The sequence below is a fragment of the Coccinella septempunctata genome, chromosome 7, assembly GCF_907165205.1.
Source record: "Coccinella septempunctata chromosome 7, icCocSept1.1, whole genome shotgun sequence".
In the NCBI taxonomy this organism is placed as follows: Eukaryota; Metazoa; Arthropoda; class Insecta; order Coleoptera; family Coccinellidae; genus Coccinella; species Coccinella septempunctata.
The window spans coordinates 28,975,277-28,997,615 of NC_058195.1; the positions used below are offsets into that span (position 1 = coordinate 28,975,277).

Below are 22,339 nucleotides of genomic sequence, written 5' to 3' on the forward strand. Positions count from 1 at the left end.
AATAGGACGTGAGGAAAAGTAGTCATCTCACAGTGACAACCATTTTAGAACTCCGTACTCTGACTATGACATATTGGCTAGCTCATTCGGATCGTAATCCCTGTCGAATTCGTATCGGCGGGTGGTATGCATCTGAATATTCTGAATTAATCCTTAAGATAAAATCAACTGGATTCGACCAATGAGGCCATTTTCAAATCATCATATCGTCGGATATCGTATCTATGAACAGAAAAATATGTTGTCAAAAAGTTCAGATAAGTAAAAAAAAGTTTGATGCCTTTCCAAATCATTTTATGGATCGTTTTGAAAAATTTCTCAAAAACAAACGGTGTAATTTCTTAGCACATATTCGAATGAGCATTTCGACCAATTAGAATCATTAAAATCTCTAATCACTAATCGAAATGAATTGACGGTTATATTGGATAAGCTGACCAACCAAAAATTTCACATTTTGGGCGTTTCAACCCAAAATTACAAAAAAAGTGTCGAATATTCTACGCGAGAGTTTGAATAGGAAAAATTTCAAATAATATTCCTTTTCCGATACTATAAAAATTAAGTTCTCATGATGCGAAAATGTTGTCTTCTGTCTTGTGTTATTGAGGTACTGTATAAAAATTTTCCTACTAAATAGTTATGATGTACCAATAGCTCACAACTTCTATTTCGCTGACATCTACCATTGGGGGTATGAAGAAAAAGATCGTTCATACCAGCAAAGAAGAAGAATCGCGGACGGTGAAAGATTTGCATAAAGTGCCTTCCTTAGGAAAAGTGGTAAGGAGCAGGTTGTTATTGGAAAAGTTGAACAAATACGTTTCTAAATCAAAATTAGAAGATCCCGATCCTGATGAACTTGACCTGACGATCCCTGAAAATAACCTCAAAATTGACACCCTACTGAAAAAAACAGATTTTCCTGAGACCAACGAACTGGAAGAAGCTATATATAACGATGATATATCGGAAATTTCGGAACTCGCCCATATCAGTGAAGAAGGAGAAGTGGAGGATGAATCTACCAAAAATTCCACGGGACTTGATTCAGAAAACGTTCGTAGAAAGGTTTCGTTCACTGCGGACTGTTGCAGAGAGGAAAATGATTTGAACGTGACGAAAGGTAAATTCCTTTTAAATTAATCCTTGATATGATATTAATTTCAATGGAAATAGCCAGTACACGTTCAACATCAATTATGAGGGTTTATTTAAATTGTGGATCACAGTTTTTACAAAAACCGATTTTGAAATAAAATTTCCCGAACAGATATCGAGAACAGCGCTATCGGAAAAGAGAATCTCAAACAGATGCTGAATGGTAAAGAAAATTTCTTGAATAAATACAACATCAGCTCCGACGATACCTCCGAGCAGGAATATCCAATCAAGGAGATCGAAAATGAAGAACATAAAGATGATTCTGGAGATGATACGAAAACGGAAGATACCAGTAGTCTATGCCTTCGCCTTCCTCTTGAGGGTTTGGAATCTAAGGTCAAATTAAAGAACAACGATTTGGATCCGGAAGAAAAACTGAAAAAGAACATCAAGAGCTTTTATGAGATCATGAAAACGCGGAGATATAACGCGGCGAAAAATAGGGAACAATTGTGTTTGTTAGAAAGCAGCAAAGACATGAGCTTCCATCTTGACTTGACGCCTAGGAAAGCTGTTTCGCCCATATCTTCGAAATCGGCAGAAAAAGTTGAGCAAAAATTTGAAAACAACGCTATAAGCGAAGTAATTGTCAGGGTACGTTGGATATAAGAATACTATTCTTCTAGTATTTCAACAAAGTTGATGTATTTCAACATTAATATAAAATTTGTACTAGAATACAGGGTGGGCAAAATTTGTCGTCCACTGAGGGGATCTCGAAAACTATAGCAGCTAGAAGAAAACGGATGACACATTCTCGGCCCATCATTTTTAGATTTCGAGTTAGAAACAAAAATTGAGATTTTGACGATTCCGAAAAGTTCTCATAACTTTTTTGTCTTTGAAGTTACAGATCTGAAAATTGAACCTTCTCGGGTACTTTTATATGTAGAATCTACTGGCAGAAAGATTTTTTTCCAATTCAAAAATAACAAATTCAATAAAAGTTTGCATTTAAAAAATTAGTTCACCTTATGATTGGAAATGAAAAAATATTTTGAGCTCGTCAGTGAATTCTACGTAAATCGTAAAAAAGAGCCCGTAGAAGGTTCAAGTTTCAGATTTGTAACTTCAAAGACAAAAAAATTATGAAAATTGTAAAATTGAAAAACGAAGTATCGTAGGATATTGTTTTGTTTTAGCTGCTATAATTCTCGAGATCCTCTCAGTAGACAACCTGTACAGGGTGGGCATCTTGTTCTGTTTTCGAGTTATATGCATTTTTTTTTCTGAAAGTTGCACGATTTCTTCCATAATATTTTGTACTAAGTGACATAGAAAAAAGAGCACCCAGTATCAATGAATTTATTAGAATTTGACCCAGGATAAGTTTTTCAGCGATATCAAATAAAACTTGCTGAAGTCTTTGACCGTCGTTCATGAGATCGTGGGTTCGAGTCCCTCCTGGGAATTTCGAGGAATAAGGTAAAGAAACGATCCGGGTTGCAACCATATCTAATGAGTGGTTTTTTTGTTATCTCCTCTTCTCGCAAAATCAATATTAGTACGCCAGAATTGTGTTTTATTGTGTTTTCTAGCTACAATTTGCATTTGATCGACTTATAATACTTTAATTTGTTTATTTTGCCTAGAGGGAGAAGACAAGAAAATTTGCTACGGGTAAGATGTCTAAAACTCTGGTGTATTCACTAATTCGATTTTGTTTTTAATTTTGTGGGGATATGGTATCAGTTTCGTTTTTCCCACTGTAGGTAGCGCTGTTTAGAATTTGACAGAGCATTGTCATTTGATATTTGAAAATAATAGGAATACTTTCCTACGACGTACGAATATGTTGTATTTATAAGCGATTATTGGTGTGTGAAAATGTATTAGTTTCGAGAAAGGGGTGTAGAACATTCATTTATTCAACATGTCGTTCAGTGAGTTCAGTTTTCTGTACGGACAATCAAGAGCTACAGCTAAGAATTCAGATGAACGAACATTCGGGACCGATATACCTAAGTTTTATGGAAACTTCAGCAATATTTCAAAGAAACTGTATTGGAAATACGTGAATTGTGAGCATGTATTGAGAATCAGAAATATGTACATAAATCTATTCGAGTCTGTTACTTCAAATATTCTTCCTGAGTAGATATAGTGAAAATTCCCTTTCCGTCAACTGAATATATTGGACATTTGACCAATCAACTGTGTTTTATTGAAATCATATTGAATTAACCCCCTCACGAATTCATGTTGTCAAACGGAAATCATCTTGAACAAGAACAATAAATCTCCTCCATCGAACCCTTATTCGATAGTGTTGAAATATTGACAGATTTGTTTTTACAACGAAAATTGAACTGTAACGCACAAATATTCCTCAACAGTTGACAAAATGGACCAGTTCATATTTTGAACTCGTTGATCGATATTCGATATCAACGCAAAACAAAATAAAACGAGAGAGTATTGTAACGCGGTTACCTCAGAGAAAACCTATCTCGAGCGCCAGCTTTTCTTTTCACTAGGAAGAATAGCAAACCTACCAGAGTAGCTGCTACTCGGAGACAGAGTTCGCTGTTATCTAGGGTGGTAGCGATAACGAAGTAGTCAAAATCAAATTATGTACTAGTTTATTCACACCTTCGGAAACTGATTATATGTACAAGGGACATATGTGCAGGTATGAAATATGAGCGAATCTATCAGCAAACATACATTCGGGAAATTCTATCCGGTCACGAGCACTTTATAAAGTTTATACCGGGTACAGTGAGAAATCAAAGATTGTTCAATAAAATGCCCAACCAGAACTGACGAAATGAATACTAAGGATGACCTCGCGAAGTGAAATGACTTGCTATAAGGTATCGTGATGTGATTAATTGTATTTCTCCAATGAAAAGAAACACAACCAGGGCCGATCTATTCGCGACTTTTATTCGCTACCCCAAGGCTCCATGACTGATAGCGAACAAAAGGTCTATTTTTAGCGCAACTACGACGAGCGGTATCTCTTATTCTCTACCCCAAGGGCTTACGCGCCATGACTGATAGAAAAGAAGAAATTTCGGATTTAACACTTATGGCGCGGAACGCGGACAGGGGGGTTGACGGGACTTTCCCTTCAGTACCCCAAGGGCTTACGCGCCATGACTGACAGCGAAGGGAAAAGTCAGACTCGCGAAACAGGGTAAAGAACGATAAAATATAACAGAAAGCGATACAGTACAGCAGTGTCAAAGTCAAAGAAGTAACCGGTGTAGATCTAACAAAGAAACTGAACGGTAAAGACGGGGACCTACCTCCTTTGTTTCAGGCACTCGCGAGAATCACAGGAAAAAAACTAAAAATTAATTCTTAATATCACTGATGCTAGCAACACAAAATTATCTTAAACTTCGAATCGCAGAAAGTACGGAGCATAAACTAACTGAAGTAAAAGAGTAGTAAAAGCGACTGAAGTAACAGAATCAAAAGTCAAAAGTAGCAGTACTGAAGTAAAAGAGAGCGTCGCGGGGGAAAATCTGCTTTTATAGGCAAATCCCCCCACACGCCAAAATCTGAAAATTCCAGAATGCGACAAGAATGAAAAACGTCATCAACTCCGGTTTATCGCATATCAACATATGAAAAACGTCGAAATCTTCAACGGCATGCAAAAAAAAAACAACGTCAAACACAGATAAACGGTTTTTACACTTACTCTGCCTATCGGAATGAATGTACTGAATATTTGAGAATTAAATATTTTCGAAGGCGGAAATATGAAAACGAAGGGAATGTACTAAAATGAACTTGGAGTTCATTTTCCTCAGAAAACTGGGATTCATCATTAGACTTCCTTTGGTAGAACAAGGATAGAACGAAGCAAATGGCATGGTGGCGCCGCCACGAAACTGATCCCATATCCCCGATTTTCTGAAATGTTGATGCTTGCCAAAAGTGACAAGTGCACACAACAGTGTTTTAGACATCTTAGCTACGGGTTAGCGAGTAGTAGTAGAGAGTAGAAAGCGAATTTTGGGCATACGCGATCCTGGTTTGTCCATTGGAGAACTGCCAAGAGTAGGCAGAGAAGTGAAAATATGGTAGTGGGTTACTGTCGGGTACGGATTCGAAGTTACAGGAAACGAACGCATCAACAACGACCACACTTCAAAATCGTCTTTTGGCTTTTCAGGACCTTTTCACGTCCACAAGGTCAATTGCGAATCAATGGTTTCCAGAGAGTGATAAGCCAATAACAATGCAATTTGTTTTCAATCGATCATTTAATCATGATCATTCAAAATATCATTTTTGCATCGACTCATATATAGAACTATATACTTCCACTGAATGATTTTCAATTGCTACTTCTCGAATATATTCAAAAATGAAAAGGTTTCGGAAATCGGGTGACTGTTAATTCGTTGATCGGGCAATCAAAGTTTGCCGCTGTAAGACATATGTGTACAAAAACTTGTAATAAATTCGTTAATACGAGGGGTGTTGGATTTACTATGTCACTTAGTATGATTTATATTAATTCTCCATTCATAACTCCCAGAAACAAGTTACCTATTTCTGAAAAAAGACAAATAGTCTACTGAACGTCTCCATTTTCAGGTTAATTGCCAAAAGTAAGTGAGTGGGTATATTTTTGTTTTGTTTCAAAATTATTACAAACTTGACCTCCTGAAATCATCAATGGGTGTTTCCTAATGCAATTAATTAATTTTCTTTCGATTAATTACTTCATGGCGCATGTCACAAAAGCCGTAAAACAAACAAACGGACTAATATCAAATACGGGGTGATTCAACGTTTATGGAGAACTGTTCGAAATATTGTGCTGAAAATTTGAATGTTGCGATTTTCGACAATGAAAAATATTATCAGATCCCTGAAACTAATAAATGGACATGGTTGTGTATACATCTTCTGTTCATGAAATGTCAAAATTATTTGTCGGAACAGTTTAGCTTTTTCCGGAAGTCGCAGAATAATCAAGCAGTTCGGAATGGTTTTTTTCGAGGTTTCGTACGTAGAATCGACGGAAATATAAGTGGTAATTTGAAAATCTTGAAATTTGTTGAATTCGATTTGTTCGGCTTGATGATCCATAACCAGCAAACTGTGTTTTGATATTCCATAATATAAAAATTTCAAATGGTTAAGGTTTTTTTGAAGAAAACCTTCCCAGCAGAAATATTCCAAAAAGTGTGACCCACCGTTTTCACCGCTTTTCTCATAAGAATCCCAATAACCCATTAATACTTGAGTTTTTACTCAAGGTGTTTGAATTGCCAACAAATCATCTATCTAACGATGCAAAGATATGGGTGCCCCTTGAAAAAGAAAGTAGTAGGGTGTTTCTGTTATAACTGTATATAAGTTGCAGAAGTCGGAAAATATTTTGGGGAGAAAGTTGATTATCGAAAACAACATGCGCAAAACCTTCAGAGCAAAATTATGATCAGTTCTCCATAAATGTCTAATAAGCCATCGCGGTGAATCTCCTTGTATCGGTTCCTACCGATATTATCTCAAATCGCACGCACAGACGGCGGTATTATTTGCGACATTCCCTACTTTTTGCAACAAAGTGTAAGAACGAATTTCTGCAGGAACTTGAGTCTGAACTTGAAACTGCCCAATTGGGACCAGAAGATTTCCTTTCGAGGAATAATTCAGTAACAAGTCAAACGAAAATTAAGATCTCCCAGAGTGCAGACTGCAGGTCAGATAAAAAAGTTAAAAACAAAGTAGCATCCATACATGCTAAGATATGGAAAAGAAGAAAGAAGTTGAGAAAATGTCGCATGTGTATAAAATGCTTTGAAAGAAACAGGGGAATTTGCAGATGGAATAGTCTGTACTCACAAAGCAACAGGGTGAAACAGTTGAATTCACCAAATCAGGAAACTTCAGAGTATGAAAGCATATTAGGTAAGACCCAATCGAAAATGTACATATTACGTATTGAATAAAATTGATAGGTCGTGAATTCTATTTTACGGTAATCGCTTATTATTATTATGTAAAGTGAGTGAATTAGAATATAGAGCAGATCCATCCAAATATCAAAATTCGCAGATCCATCCAAACCTTTCACTTAAGTGCTTTTTTTAAGTAAATGTTTCAAGAAGAACATTACTTTAGAAACATTCCATCGGCTTCATAAACGTGTTGAGCCTTTTATATGTCCAAAAAAAGTTGTATACATCGTATATGTGGATTCTCACTATACAGTGAGTCACACGAATTAATTTTTGAGGATGTGTCGACATCCACGTCCTTTCAAATTTTTTCTTTCTTTCCGGTTCACCTGAAGTGACAGCAACTTTGGTGTTTCAAATGGATACCCCTGTATTTCATCATAAACATTGATTCCTCAAAAAAATCCGCGTTGTTTGTATGACAAATTTACGATTCTTTATCAGAAATTCTTTTTCAACGGAAAATAACGAAACAAAACCTGAAAAGGGAGATTTCCATTTTTGGGCTTCTGTGAGAAATAAAGAATATTGTTCTTGTCGAAATAGTCAAAATTACAATTTATGACAAAGGAGGTCACAAAATCGTCAATAAAGTTAGCAATCTCGAGGTGAAAACTCAATTTTTTCATATAAAAATAATATAGCCTCAATGGAATCTACGTTGAAAAATAACGTAGGTGTGGGAATGACCATTGCCTTAAAAGGCATATTTTCTGCAGAAACAATGTGCTCTATTATATTTGTAATTTTATTCTTCTCAATGTACAAACAAAAATGAAAATTAACTGTTTCCATAAGTCCCATTCAGAATAAATGTTCAATATGCCCCCCATTCTGCTCGAGACATTTTCGATCTTGGATAGACGTTGACTCTCGTATTTCGATGGGATCTAAACTACGAAATGCTTCGAATATTTTTATTAACAACTAATCCCTCTTCCCTATTATCTTCTCGTGAACTTTCTCCTTAAATCCATTCCATAAATAGAAATCTGTTGGAATAAGATCTGTTGATCGAGTCCTTCAAATAATTCACCTACTTTTTAATAGATTCTCCTTGAAAAATGGGCTGGAGTGCCAACCATTTGGAAGCACCAATTGAATGCCATTGCAACGGCAAATCATTCAAGAAATTTGCAACTAAAATTCTGAGTAACTCCGCAGAGTTGAAACTTTCTTCCTAAATGGAATATCTAACTTCGGCATTCGTTATTAGACAGAATTCATAACGGAAATGTTTTGCTGACATTAAAAAGGATATACAGGGGAGTGAATTCGGATATAGGTTCAGTACCTCAAAATAAATCATGCGCGGAAAAGTACCGTTGTAGAGTTAAGTTGCTCCAAGGATGACGACTTGATTATGGATTTATTCAATTTTTTTCAGAGGACACATATGAACAAATCAAAATTTGGTATTTTTAAAATAGAGATACCTAAAACTCAATTTTCACTGATTCAAGAAATATGTATTAAAATGTATTTTGTTTTGGAAACTTCATTGTGTCCTTGAAATTATAAATTAAATCCTTTGATCTATTTCTGAACATCGGTTCAATCATCATTTGGAAAATTTTTGGTTCACAAATCGAGTAAATGCAACGAACTGAATCGTTAGTACTATTCTAGTGGTCAAACTGACATTTAAAACAGAAGGTCGATCCTAAGCAATGAGAGAAGATCTATTGGTTGGTCGGTCAAAAACGGAGCAAAGGACATATTTTATTTTTTACGGAAATACTATCATTTCTATGATTGAAACTCGTCAAACAATAAAGTTTTCGAATGAAATTGTCTCTTCGATGCATAATTTTAAATGATAATATTCGAAGCCTGTGAATAGATATGGTTGAAATTCAGAAAGTGTTGTCGAATTCACCCCTCTCCAGCTATAAGGGATGTGTGTTAAAATTAGTTTCAGGTGAATCTCTATTCGAAAAGTACCTTCATTTGCTCATCTTGCTCCTACTTTGAAAAAAAATGGAATAAATCCATAACCAAGTCTTCATTTTTGAAACAGAGTAACTCTTCAACGAAGCGTTTCCAGACATACTTCCATGGAAAATTTCGTCCAACGAATCTCAAAGAACTTACAAGGAATCATGTCCTAATCGCAAAAGTGAATTTCGATTCCTTTTCGAAAATATTCAAATGGACGGAATTCGTGTAACTCCCAGTATAACAGTTTGTTTCATCACAAAATCTAATCATCCCCCATCCAATAAATATTTTGTTTAGATAGTCCTCAAACCTTAGAAGAGTTACCATGCGAGAAGTTATCGAAAAAATCTTCCATATTAGTCGATGTTCTTTTGCCAAAAAGCAGAAGTTCCGATTGTTTAGCGACTGAACAGTCCATGTCCGAAAAGAATAGGAAATATTCATCGATCCCGAGGAACATGATTTTCTACAGTCTGCCGAATATCAGCATCCTTGGGAGCTATGAGATGAAACCCGCTAACAACAGACTTAGCTCTGATAACTCATTCGACAACGTGGTTCCAAGAAAAAGGCGGAAAATCAGTGCGTCGTATCTCAATCTATCGTCGGACGGTGAGAGGGATGAAGTGCAAAAAAATTTGAAGCAGAATATTAGCAGGATAAGAAGGAGAAAGAATGAAGAAGAACCGCCGCTCATATTGAACTATCAGAAGATCGGTCTTTGCGGTAGTATGACCTGTCCGGCAGACGTTTTGTACATGAATGAAGTTTTTACATCGTCTGTTACACCAGAAAGAAGCGAATTAGAATCGGTTAACGAATTCGAAGACGATGGAATCCAGGAGTATGGGGACGAAGAGCTTGAAGAATGGGTGAGTGACATGGATATAAAGAACGGCCCACATCTGAACACTTCACCAAGGACTTGAATCTTTTTGTCATTTTGTCCAAGAGAAATAGAGGATTATCTCATCCAAGGCAGATTCACTTATTGATTAGACCAGAATAGAGTCTTACACTGATGTTTTAACCTTTGCAAATGGTCGCTTTCTCAAGATTCCAAATCTTAAAAAAGACATATACATTTCTTCGGCAATCTGTTTGAGCAATATTTTTCTTTGGCATTTTTTTCTGTATGCCTGATTGAAAACTTTTTTGTTCGTTCCCTACACTTTTACCCATCACCCATTTACAAATAGTACCTATACAGGGTGTTTCTGAATTGATACGGAAGGGGTGGTTCGCCATCGAAATATGAAAGGGGTCATTCATACAGGCTGTCCCCGAATTAATGGATAATCCTGAAACATGAGCATTTTGAAAAAAATGTCAAAAAAATCTATCCTCAGCGAAAATACACTTTTTCAAAATGACGATTTTTTCAACACCAAGTTACGTTTCTTGGGATCACAATAACGAATAATTGAAATTTGTTAATCCAATAGATATGCCGTATCAATAGCTATTGCCATTATTCGGAAAATATCGCAGCTTTCTTAATAATAATAATAATAATAAATTTATTGATCCTTTAGGACACGGCAATGCGCATAGGATAAGTCACAAAATATATATCATAATACAATAATTACTATTTAGTTAAGTACTTAAAGAACTTGAAAGAAACTCATTCACAGAATAGAAACATTTCTGCAGTAATAGCTCCTTAATTTCTTTTTTTGAATTTAACTTTCTTCAAAGATTTCAAATGAGTAGACAAATGGTTGAACAAAATATAAAATGTGTTGAATATTTTCTTTTGTAAATATTTATGGAAGCCCGAGTGGCTATCTATTCCGAACTTATGCGCCTTTATTTCAAAAACGTAAAATGCTTCGACATAACTCGTGTAAATACGTTACTACTATCATAAATCCTAAATAGTATCATAATATAGAAAAAGTCAATTCTGCCAAAACGATGTAGGATTGAGGCGCAATTAATTCCAAAGATGATTGAAAGGGTGATCACGTATTGGGTTAAGTAACAAAACTATATCCGTTAGCGTAGTATAGACAATGGCTAATGTTATAAGGGAGATAATTTAAAATAACTTTAATGAGTCACTGGATTATCATTAATTATCATTATTAGTTATCATTAAAGATAACTACTCCAATGCCCCCAGTATGGCGTAGGTTACAATCCCGAGTGACTCCGAGTATTTACATTCTGCTATTGCGCCTCCTTTCTATATATTCTTGAATTCTACTAGATAAAAAAAGTTGAAAATTCAATGATTTCTTCTCTACCGGAAGATAAGTCTTTCATAGATAAGAACATAAAACACTTTTAGTTTTATATCCATGATTCAATCTATCAATTTGTAGTCTGTCACCCTTCAGGTACAATAAAATTATCCATGTTTTTCAACTGACACCCATAATAATCCATTCACTTTCATGAAAGCAGACGGTTCCACACTTTATAGTAAAAAATGTTATGACGCACAGAAAAAAGAATCCATCAACAATTTCAACCATTTTTGCTGGGCCATACTAGTTGTGATTTTATCTTCATTAATGTTTTGAGTCATTAAAGGCTAATAGGCCTCGACTCTATTTTTGTATTTAATAATAATATCAATTGATGAAATGTCGAAATTATTTATCGGAACAACGAATTTAAGTTTTTTTTATGGTTTCCATAGAATAATCGAGCAATTCGATAGAGCTCTTTTCCCCTATTCGTAGATTTTTCAAACTATGAAAATATCCATTTAAGGTATAGAGCAAATTTAGCAACCTTTCTTCTATTTTAACGTAGAATCGTCTGAAACAATAAAAAACATAGGTTGTAATTTGAAAATCTTGTGTTTTGATCAATTCGATATGTTCAACTTGATAATCTCATGACCATCCTGTACATCTAAGGTCAAAAGAAAACACAGCTTTATACTATTACATAAGGGAAAAATTGAAAATCCTAACGATTTCTTTTAAGAAAATCTCAGTAGAAACATTCCAAAAGTGTGACTACCGTTTTCACTTTTTTTCTTAAGTCTGCCAATAACTCATAAATTGTTGGGTTTTACCCAATAAGACATGTGATAATCTTGAAATTGTCGTTGAATCGAAAGATGCAAAGATGTACTGAGTGTGCCATTGAAATAAAAGATAATAGTAGTCTGTGTCACATATAACCGGAAGTTGCAGAGATCTAAAAATATCATAGGGAGAAAGTTCATTGTTGAAATCCTCAAAGTGCATAATTTCAGCTCATAAATGTGGTTAGTTTTCCATGAACCTCTAAAGGGCCATCGCGGTGAATCACCCTGTTATCAAATATAACCTGGAAAAGTTTTTGAAAGGAAGAAAATTGAAGAAATAATTTTTTTAAATTGGTTTGATTAATTTAAGAACATCAACATGTGGAAAATCTAAAATATCTTCATTTACTGCATAGATTTAAATATAATAGGTGTTTAGGACAATGTTTATTCACAATACCAACCCAAATTTCGCAACACAAAACGTAACTGATGGGCTATTAACAACTTAAATTCGATACGCTGTAGCCACCTGAGATGTCAATAATTCTTGAATAGACTATACGGGGAAATTATTCCATGGCCAACCGACTGCTTTTGTAATGATTGGATTATAGTTGTTATTATGATTTTATCTGATACCATCGCATTTGTTATATATTGCATTTAATAATAATAAATTTCTTTATTATGAACAACATCACAGCATCTTTATGGTCGTTTGCACTGTTTCAATCAAACGGTGCAAACGGACATTAAATTTTCCCCCGAATTCAAGAGACAGTATCTTCGAGGCGGGAGGTAAACCATAGGCCAAAGGGTTCAGAAAAAATAATTATATGAAATTCAATTTGATTTACGTTGAAAATCCACATATAAAAATATGATGACAAAGACATGTTCATATTCTGGTCTTACTCATGCAGCGAATTGTTCAGTTGTGGGTCTATTTCCATTTCAACACTATTTCTTACTATTAATTCTGTAGAGGACAATGGTGATCAAATCCATAGTATAATATCTTCGCAGTCTGAATATGCTATTTCAGTATGTATTTGGGAGTAGTATTTGATGAAGACTTTGTTCAGGAAGCTGCTGAAGAAGAACTCCGAAAAGAAATCGAAAGAAACAAAATTTTGGCGAAATGCGAATCACCAACGAAGTTATCGAGACCTGGCATTGAAAATTCTACAAAAGAAGAAAGGAATAACAACCCACAGAGCATTTCCGATGCCTTTCGAAGTGAATCCTTGAAAACACTTAAGAATAGTTCAGCATGTACAATTGTGAATATTACGGATGAAAAAAATAATTCTGCTAGAAATGTTTCTCTTCCAATATTAGAAGAAAGTAGTGGAATTGGAAAAGATGCAAACCATTTAGGATGTATCAACATAACAGAGAGCCCGAACAGAGCTACTCCAGTTGAAATAAAAGATATTGCCAAGATACCCTGTCGTCTTCCTAGAATCATTCCAAAAAATAAGGACTCTACTTCTTGTAGACCCCATAAACAATTAATTGGTGAAGGATTGAAACTCCCTGCGATAGTGAATCTTATTTCAGTGAAGGATATGTGCATTGAAGTCGACATGCCGAGTGACAAACTGGTCCAAGTGCCAAGTGAGGAAGCGAAGGAGTCAATTTCATTCTGCCAGCAGACTAGCAGAATAATGGTTGATGACAGTTCCAGTTTCAACAGACAAGATTCGCTGAACAATGCAGAGGAAGGTTCAAGGTAAAGTAAGGTTTGCCCAAACTACGTTAGTAGGTGAGTCGATAACAATCCAAATGAGTTTTGACTTATAAGGATTGTTCTCTTCTTCATGTTGACATAGCATTAGTCGAAATATGAATCGTAGAGACGAATGAGGATAAAAATACGTTTTACCCAATAACAGATACCTACGTAATCATATATTATTGCAAAATTTTTAAGATCGTTTTTATTCATTGATTCGAAATTGGAAATCATCGAATTCTGAAAAAAGTATCCGAACCCACGACCTCATGATTGCCAGTCAAGCGTTCCAACTGCATGTCGATAAAAAAAGTACTGCGGACCACTTAAAATGTCCGTTATATCAACAACGAATGAGTAAATTTGATCGTATAATTTTGGTCACTGCAACATTCGCTGTTGGGGCATTTTTCTGATTAATATGATTTATTTATCGCTTATTGCAATATCTTACATACGACACCACATGTTTTAATTTTGCCCTCTTCACGTTTCATGTCAGACAGTTGAGTGTTGGTGTTGAATTCGACGTCGCATATGAAACGTGTATTTTTTCGCTAATTCGATCGTGGAAATCTACGCAATAGTTTTAGTGCTTATTCTTCGCATTGGTGTTCATCATAATTATAGGTCAACCCGTTATCAGCATAGTTATAGTTCAACCCGCACTCATCGTAGTTATAATTCACCCGCATTCATCATAGTAAACCAACTGCATCCAGATTGCAGTTATAACCGCACTTGAATTCAATCAAAGGAAGGTTGGGAGTACCAACTTCATCCTGAGAGTACAGTAGGATCAGTTCAGGTCAAAATTCATCATTAATTCTCCTATTTTTCCTTCACCCTTCCAAAATTATCCCAATAACTGAAGGTGAATTAGGCATTAGTAACATTCCTGAACTCAACCTAAATTTCTGACAGTTAATAGTACCTAAGTCATTTTTTCCTTATACAGTCCACTTTTATAATAGCCTATATAGCCTAAGCCCTTGTAAATTCAAATTATTGAATAATTGTCCAAGGGCCGAACCATCCGCTATAGTTTGCAAAGCTGAAGGTACCTCCCTTGATTTGTTAGACAAATAAAGGGTTGGGAATAAGTCTGGAATAAAATTAATACTTCTTCAACCAGTAACCCAAAATGAAAGCGCTGAAACCTGTCAAATGATTTTTAACTACTTTCCTTTTTTGGCAATAAAATTGAGCCGCAACCCCCTCGAGCTTCCCTTAAATGGCACCATGTGTGGGCTTATTGTTGGAAAGAAAGCTCGCAGAAAATGGAATCCCACCATAATCTTTGTTTTTTTATTTTGTGGTTATCACAACAACCACTTGAGAACTCAAATTGAATATTTTTTTCTAACCCCGTATATGCCACCATTGCTACCCTACCCAACAGCTCTGAGCCGTAGTCTATTTTAATTTTAATTAGAGTAAGTATTTCATTGTTTTCGAAAGAATTTTTTTTAGTTCCTGATAACCACGATAGAAATAAAAATACTGAATATGATAAGATTCGTTTTTCGTGAGATGTTGGGTAGGCTTGCGGCTAGGGCTGCCAGTCCGATTCCTCACACTCCCTCCCGATTTTTACACTAACCTATAAACATCCGATTTTTCTGAAATCTAATTAATCCCAAATTCACATAGAATTAATTAATAAATATCAATATTTAGGCTGTGGAAGACTATCACAGAACACTAATATAGTGAACTATCGTCAATTACAACATTTTGGATCCTGAGAGGGGGGGTGTTGATATGATATGGTTTGAATTTATTGTGGAATGGAATAATGGAATGCTCCTCCCGCTTTTCATTTCTGAAAATCTGGCAGCCTTAGTTGCGACTAAGTTGTTGGAGAAATCTGCCTATGCCCGTGCTTTACATTAAATTCGATAATCGTGAATTAAACCTAGGATATTTTTCCACTAAAATAGTTTTGTCCACGATCCATAAATAAAGGGATCATAACCTATCTATACTAAGAACTTTCTGGAGTCTTCAGTGAAGAATACGATCTCAAAATTATCGGGTTAATCTGGAATAACTAAGACACAGGTAGATTAAGATGTAGGGTTAAAACATTTAATAGTATCTAAATCTGCCGGTGTTTTAGTGACGTCAGATCAACACGATAACATTGAGTTCTCTATTCTTTGAGCATTATGAGATTCATTTAGTTATTTTTACGAGCCAATGATGGTTCATCAAAGATTCGTGAATCACTGATCTGTCAAACCTCATTGTTATAACCAGACATATCTAGAGACGCCTCATATGGTTTGAAACGCAGAAAACTCAACTCGTTTCGGCCATGATCCGAATAAGAGCGGGCTCTGAACATAAGAGATATTTTTTCACATATTTATGATCTTTTCAGAAACAAATTTACACTTCGATCAATTACGAGAATTGAACGTGACTCTTTCAGCCATGAAAAAGATGCAGGCAAAAATTTATCGAGAAATAATACTACATATCTCGATGTTATCCTTGATCTTTCCACATTTGATAACTCATTTATTTATCTATGTCAGATTGTTCAGACACCCACATATTTATTATGTTGAAACAGTTCTTCAAATAATTTTACTGTTTCTGTGAAAATATATGCACGGTGATGCTTTTCTCAACATCCCTTTCAAATAATATGTCATTTGATCCACATTCCCCATCGAAACGAATAAATATAATAATTTAAAAATTTTCATAATAAATAAACTGTGTTTTGTGAATAAACTTATGTTAAAAATCACTAAACCTAAGATGAACGAAAAACAAAACCAAGATTTCTAAAGAAGGTATTGTTCGTTTTGTCATTTGCTTTGACAGAATTGAGGTTTCGCAACCGAATAGTGATAGAAAAAAAAGCTATTTGTTCTTTTTGAGTGATGCTTATAAAAAATTAACAGAAAGAATTGATTAAGTTGGCTGCTTAATAAACCTACATCAAGATTGTAGATTTCGAGGGAGGCATTGCACCGCGAATTAGAACTATTGTGCCCCCAATCATAGCTGTGTTTACGCCGCTATCGCTATGTCGTCTACAGCTCGCCATTGAGTTTCTTAGTAATAATGAACTCCATTATATGGGATGGCTTCCTCGTTCATACAAGTTTCTCGCCCAAAAAACCTGCTTTGGCTTTTCATGTCGAGTTGTTCCGTCACCAGGTGATCTAGAATTTCTTCCTCGTCCACCTCACAGAGGAGCTGCACTCGGCAGTTTATGGTACACCTTTTCTCATTGGGTGCTTCTTGGTAATGGTAATGCCCTCTAAGGAATCCAGTGAGGAGGGGTATAACCAGTCTCGTAAGATTCCGCCAGCGTTCCCCTTTCGTTTTTTTCTATTCTCCTGAACCTTTTCCTTGTGGGTACATTTTCCTTTATGACAGATAGGTTCTGAGTAAATTAATAGAGTTTGGGATTCCCTTAAGACAAGTTTGTCGGCCTCTTCATTCCCTTTTATTCCCGAGTGATCGGGAACCTAGGCTAAACAGACCGTGTTATTCTTGCCTAATTCGTTGAGTTTCCTTCGGCATATCATATTAGAATCTCGACGAAGTGCGAGCTGATTGCTAAGCCTGACTGTAAGAATGACATGTATCGCAACATATTTCTGATAGTTTCTTTCTAGGTTCATTTCCCAAATCTTTAGATTGTAAGTATACTCGTACATACTTACAATCGAAAGATTGTATGTCCAATTTCCTATTTCTGTCTGAAAGTCTGTGGGTATCCGTTACTAATCTTCCTTGCTATGAGTAGCAAGGAAGAATGTTGTCTCGTTGCTGGTTTCATTCATCATATGCAGAAATATTTGCGATCGAATGATGCGTAGGCATAAACCTGGAATGAAACTATCTATCAAGGATGTGACATAGTGATCCATTCTGATAGTAAAGCCGCTATAAAGGCACTGAACCCCTATGTCACCGTCTCAAAGCTGAATTGGAAAAGCGAAAGGAAACTTAGTGAAACGAATAATAACAAAGTCTCTTTAGTCTGGATTCCTGTTCACTCTTGAATAAAAGGACACAAAGAAGCCAGCAAACTCTCCATTTGCTGGCTCAGAACTTTTTGGTGGTATAGGAAAATGGACCCATAAGAAAGAGGTTCTGGGCTAGGAAGAATCCAAAAGAGAAACACTCTGTAGGAATCTTCCGGGATTTTGAAACTTGAAGATCCAAGATGATTTTCACTTACATGAGTTTTTAAACCACCTCATATTCAGGCAGATGGCAGTGAATCACGTGTCTTGGATTACAAACTCAGGTTAATGAAATTAATATAATTATGTTTTGAGTGCAATTATGGATTTACATCAAAGTGTCGGCCTCATCAATTCAATGGAATAAGTTACGGTTCCTCCATGGCTTCCTTACAGAACATTGTCGCCTTAGGAAGCATATGATGAGAATAGGCTCACCAGAAACTGACGAGTGTAGATTCTGTGGGGAAGGGAGCAAACTCCTGTTCACCTGGTTACATAATGCCTCGCCATTGCAAACCTGCGCAAGGAATGTCTTGGACGAAAAAATTATAAAAGTAATGAAGACTTTCATTGGAAGTTTGGAACTGGAGAGCGAGCTGGCTATGCGCAGTTGTGAGGCACAATAGGCTGTAAGGTCGCAATGGAATGTGAATGTGTGTGTCAAACTGCAGGGTGGGGCATAGGAACCAAGTGCTTTTGTTTTGGGTAGTACTCGGCCATTAGAAAAAGGAGGGCGCGAAGTTTATTAAAATCCATTCCTCGACTCAAAGCATTTAAAAATTTGGCATCATTGGCCCTTATGTTTTTGACGAAAATGAGGTAATCGCTACATCAACATTTAACATCTGAGAGTTGCATTCAGAAGGAGAACACCTTTTTTTATACCTGAATTGCAAAGAAGAGGTGTGAAATATTCAAGATTTGGGGTTCCTGCAAGATGGGGCCACGGCACACATCGCCGGAGCATCTATGGCTGTTCTGCACCGCCTGTTTCCAAATCGTCTAATTTCGAGATTTGGTGACGTTTCTTTGGCCTCCTCGGTCTCCTGACATCAATTTGTGATTTTTATCTATGGGAGCACTACAAGTCACGTGTTTACGAGGCCAAGCCTCATACGTTAGACGCATTATAGGAAGCGATTCGTTATAAAATCTCCCTAATCAGAGACATGCTGGAAAGATTGGAGGGCAATTTTCGTGAACGCCTGCAACAGTGTATCAATGAAAACGGACGGCATATAACAAGTGTAATTTTCCGCTCTTGAAAATTTCAAAATTCTTTATTTTAAGCTATGTTGTACAGCCAATAAATTTGTTCAGAGTAAAAACTAGTAATTTTATTATTTGAAAAACACTTGATTCATATGCCCCTTCCTGTATAACTATAACTTCATTTAGTCTCGTCAGTTGGAAGATTCTCTGATTGGATATAGTTCCTTGTATATACTCAATTCAACTTGAAATGGCCGCATGGGCTAACTTACACATTACAAAATGAAGGTCTGATATCTATACTATTCGTCACTGGTCTGAACTCGAAAATATGTCGGTAGAAGTTTTTATCGTCGATCTCTAGCTTCAATTATAGCGACACCCCAGTGTTCGAAATGCAAAGTACCCCCATACCTAAAAGTTCCCCGTTCATACCTAAGAACACTTATAACAAATAAAATTCGAAAAAAGGGGCATATATATACTGTCTTCATAACTCTAATTATGAGCTAATGAATACTTTGCGAATTATTTTGAACCAATTACCCAACCTCTGAATTAATAATGAACTTTTTTTTTCCATTAATGAAAGAAATCTGTCTTTATAACTATAATATTGGCGTGTTTTAGTCCGGCAATAACAACAAACAACATTAACTACGATCCGTTCGAGAAAGCCCACCTCCAACTCATGGAACTCATTGAGGACGATAACAACAGCATCACATCTTCAACAACATTGCATAGCAACACGATGAGTGCAAGGTCCACTCCCACCATCGAGTTCAATCCGTTCGTCACCGCAAGCTCCACGCCCAAACTGAAGCCTGAAACGATTCATGAAATATCTAGCGAAAAGCGGGCTTCGGTAATAGATCCACCTTACCATTTCCAGGACAACAGGGCGAGTAGGGATATAGAAAAAGAGTTCGAACTGTTGGAAAGCCTCATGAACAACAACCTTGACGAGGTTTCAGATCGAGCAATGTCGGATTCTGATAAGCGAGCTTCTATTCCGAGCAAATATTTTCCAGAAGAAGTAGACGTAATCGACCCTAATCTGATCAACGCGCATGACAATTTGGTCATTCCGGTAAATCTACCTTCTGACGAACACTCGCCAAATTGTATTGTAGAATACCGTCCTATCGCCAAGCGGCTCGATGACACGAAACAAACATCGAAACGACATTCGCGCCTAAACCGTCGTCCGACTAGGTTAGCGATAAAACCGACAACGCAGCCATTGCCTTGCATACGACCAGACCAGGTGAGGCTAGCACCCGATGGCTCTTCGGCAGAGTCGCAGACCAGAGAGTTACGCCGGGCGTCTCCGAAGTCGTATCAAACAAGTAAGGTTAAGAGTAAAATGAGAATTGATTTTAGCCCAGAATCACAGAAAAGCACCAACAGTCGAAGGTTTGGGACCAGCAATTTGAACAAGCAGACCGAGCTGGACTCGAGAAAGGGTTTAGCTGAAGGGGTAGAGACCATTTCGTTGAAAGAGGTGAGTGCGTACATATTTTGGATGTAGGAAAACTTAGTAACATAGAAAAGGAAATATTACGGAATAAATAGTATTTTAATAAACCATGGTTTGATCATTTATAATCTCAAATAGATCAACTAAATGAATTTATGTCAATAATTGGCATCGATTCTAGAGCTTCATTTAGGCAAGAAGGGTTTTCTGCTACCTTGAGGTCTATTGGGAGGGGGGGGGTGTCGCCTTCCCTTCCCGTATTCACATACCGTAGTATGTAAAGTTATTTTTGGTCCCATATATATGGTATTTTGTAATTACAGCATTCGCCGTCTTCAGGAATTTTCTTGTTGTTTAATCCCATTTTTTTTCATAATTATATTACTACTACCCCATGCTCAACTGAAAAACTTGATTAACAATTTTTTACCTAATAGGAAACGTTCAGCTTTGATAGAACACCAACTGCAGAAGAACTCTATCCGGACAATCCAATGATGTATGAGGAGTTCAGAAAATATGAAGAAATGTATCGAAGAGAGAAGAAGGGAAATAGTAGTTCGTCCAAAAAACAGAGGAAAAAAACACCTGATTTCGGTATAAATATTGAAGATAGCGCTAACACATATGGGGACTCAGCTTATGGAAGGTAAGAAGATTCATTTTCCTCTTCATAATATTGTAACTCATGCGAATGAAAGAAAAATAAAACATCCACACGACATTTTTCAATTGCTTCCTTGAGGGACCTTCAAAAAAACCGAATACCTGCTCAAAAATTGGAGTGGATTATTTTAATACATGCCGTCGGTACATTGCCAGTCACGAATGTGCCGATTTACTTGATTTCGCGTATTCGCCGCCTATGTGCGGCAGCATATGCAATTTTAATCATAGTATTCAATGCTAGAAGCGCCAAAGTGTTGACTTGTCTCCTGCCCCCTATCCAGCCGGAATGCATTTGTCAGATGGAGAATGTCTTCAATGTTTGAAACGCGTTTATCTCAAAACATCAAATATGCACATTCTTGACTTGGCATTGGACCGACGTTGTAATAATATATAAAGGGAAATAAACGATTTTGTATAGGTACTACTGTTTCAAATCGCGTGTCTACAATGTCTTAAGAGGGGGACTTGCTCGCCGTCCGTCTAAGCTGTAAGGGGGGAAAGACGCTTGAAGGATCAGTAGAAGTTAAGAATACTACAATAGTTTCCACTATCGTCGAAAACATGGCAGCACTTTACTAGTATCTTAGGAGGTTCAAGTTTCAGATCTGTAACTTCAAAGACAAAAAAGTTATGAGAACTTTTGTTCATGAACGTTGAGTCATGAAAAAAGAACTAGAGAATGTGTCATCCATTTTCTTCTAGCTGCTATAGTTCTCGAGATCCCTTCAGTAGACAACGAATTTTGCCCATCCTGTATATACAACAAGACTGAAAATTTGATTAAAGTACGAAAAGTAAGTTTTCCTCCGAATATCCACTTGAATTTTTGAGCAGAGTTCAGTCATAATACCATTTTATCTTTTATCTTGACATAAAAAGATACACAGAACCAAAGAGTCATATAATATGTAAATGTAATGATCCACAAAACCTGACTAAGTCGCCAAGTCGGCATAGAGGGAATTATTTTCATTTCATTATTTAAAAATTTTCATCGAGTGTTGTATATTTTCAACACAGCAGAATGCGAAAGAAGAGTGAAATGAAAAAGATTGTCCCTGTTAGAACATTGAGATATATAAGGTGGTCCAGAATTTTCAACTTACTCCCTCAAAAGGTTGTATCTCCCTTAGTCCGTATAAAGAAAAAGTATGCATAAGGAATAAAGAAAGATTAACGGCACAAGGCAGAAATCTACACCTTCAG

The 22,339-nt window shown here is 36.3% G+C and overlaps 2 protein-coding genes across 4 annotated transcripts in view; one reads left to right on the forward strand and one right to left on the reverse strand.

Moving 5' to 3' along the window:
• Positions 1–22,339, forward strand: part of LOC123318046 — an 84,525-nt gene that overhangs the window by 60,902 nt on the left and 1,284 nt on the right. For 2 of the 3 annotated variants that reach the window (XM_044904728.1, XM_044904729.1), the window contains 7 exons: positions 658–1,126; positions 1,274–1,758; positions 6,726–7,047; positions 9,336–9,910; positions 13,116–13,765; positions 19,609–20,485; positions 20,899–21,110. In XM_044904728.1, the coding sequence (XP_044760663.1) occupies positions 658–1,126; positions 1,274–1,758; positions 6,726–7,047; positions 9,336–9,910; positions 13,116–13,765; positions 19,609–20,485; positions 20,899–21,110 (3,590 nt within the window). The remainder of the gene's footprint in view (positions 1–657; positions 1,127–1,273; positions 1,759–6,725; positions 7,048–9,335; positions 9,911–13,115; positions 13,766–19,608; positions 20,486–20,898; positions 21,111–22,339) is intronic. The other variant, XM_044904730.1, reaches the window with a different exon arrangement.
• LOC123318048 (evolutionarily conserved signaling intermediate in Toll pathway, mitochondrial-like) overlaps positions 1–22,339 on the reverse strand; it is a 48,848-nt gene that overhangs the window by 8,721 nt on the left and 17,788 nt on the right. The window lies entirely within an intron of this gene.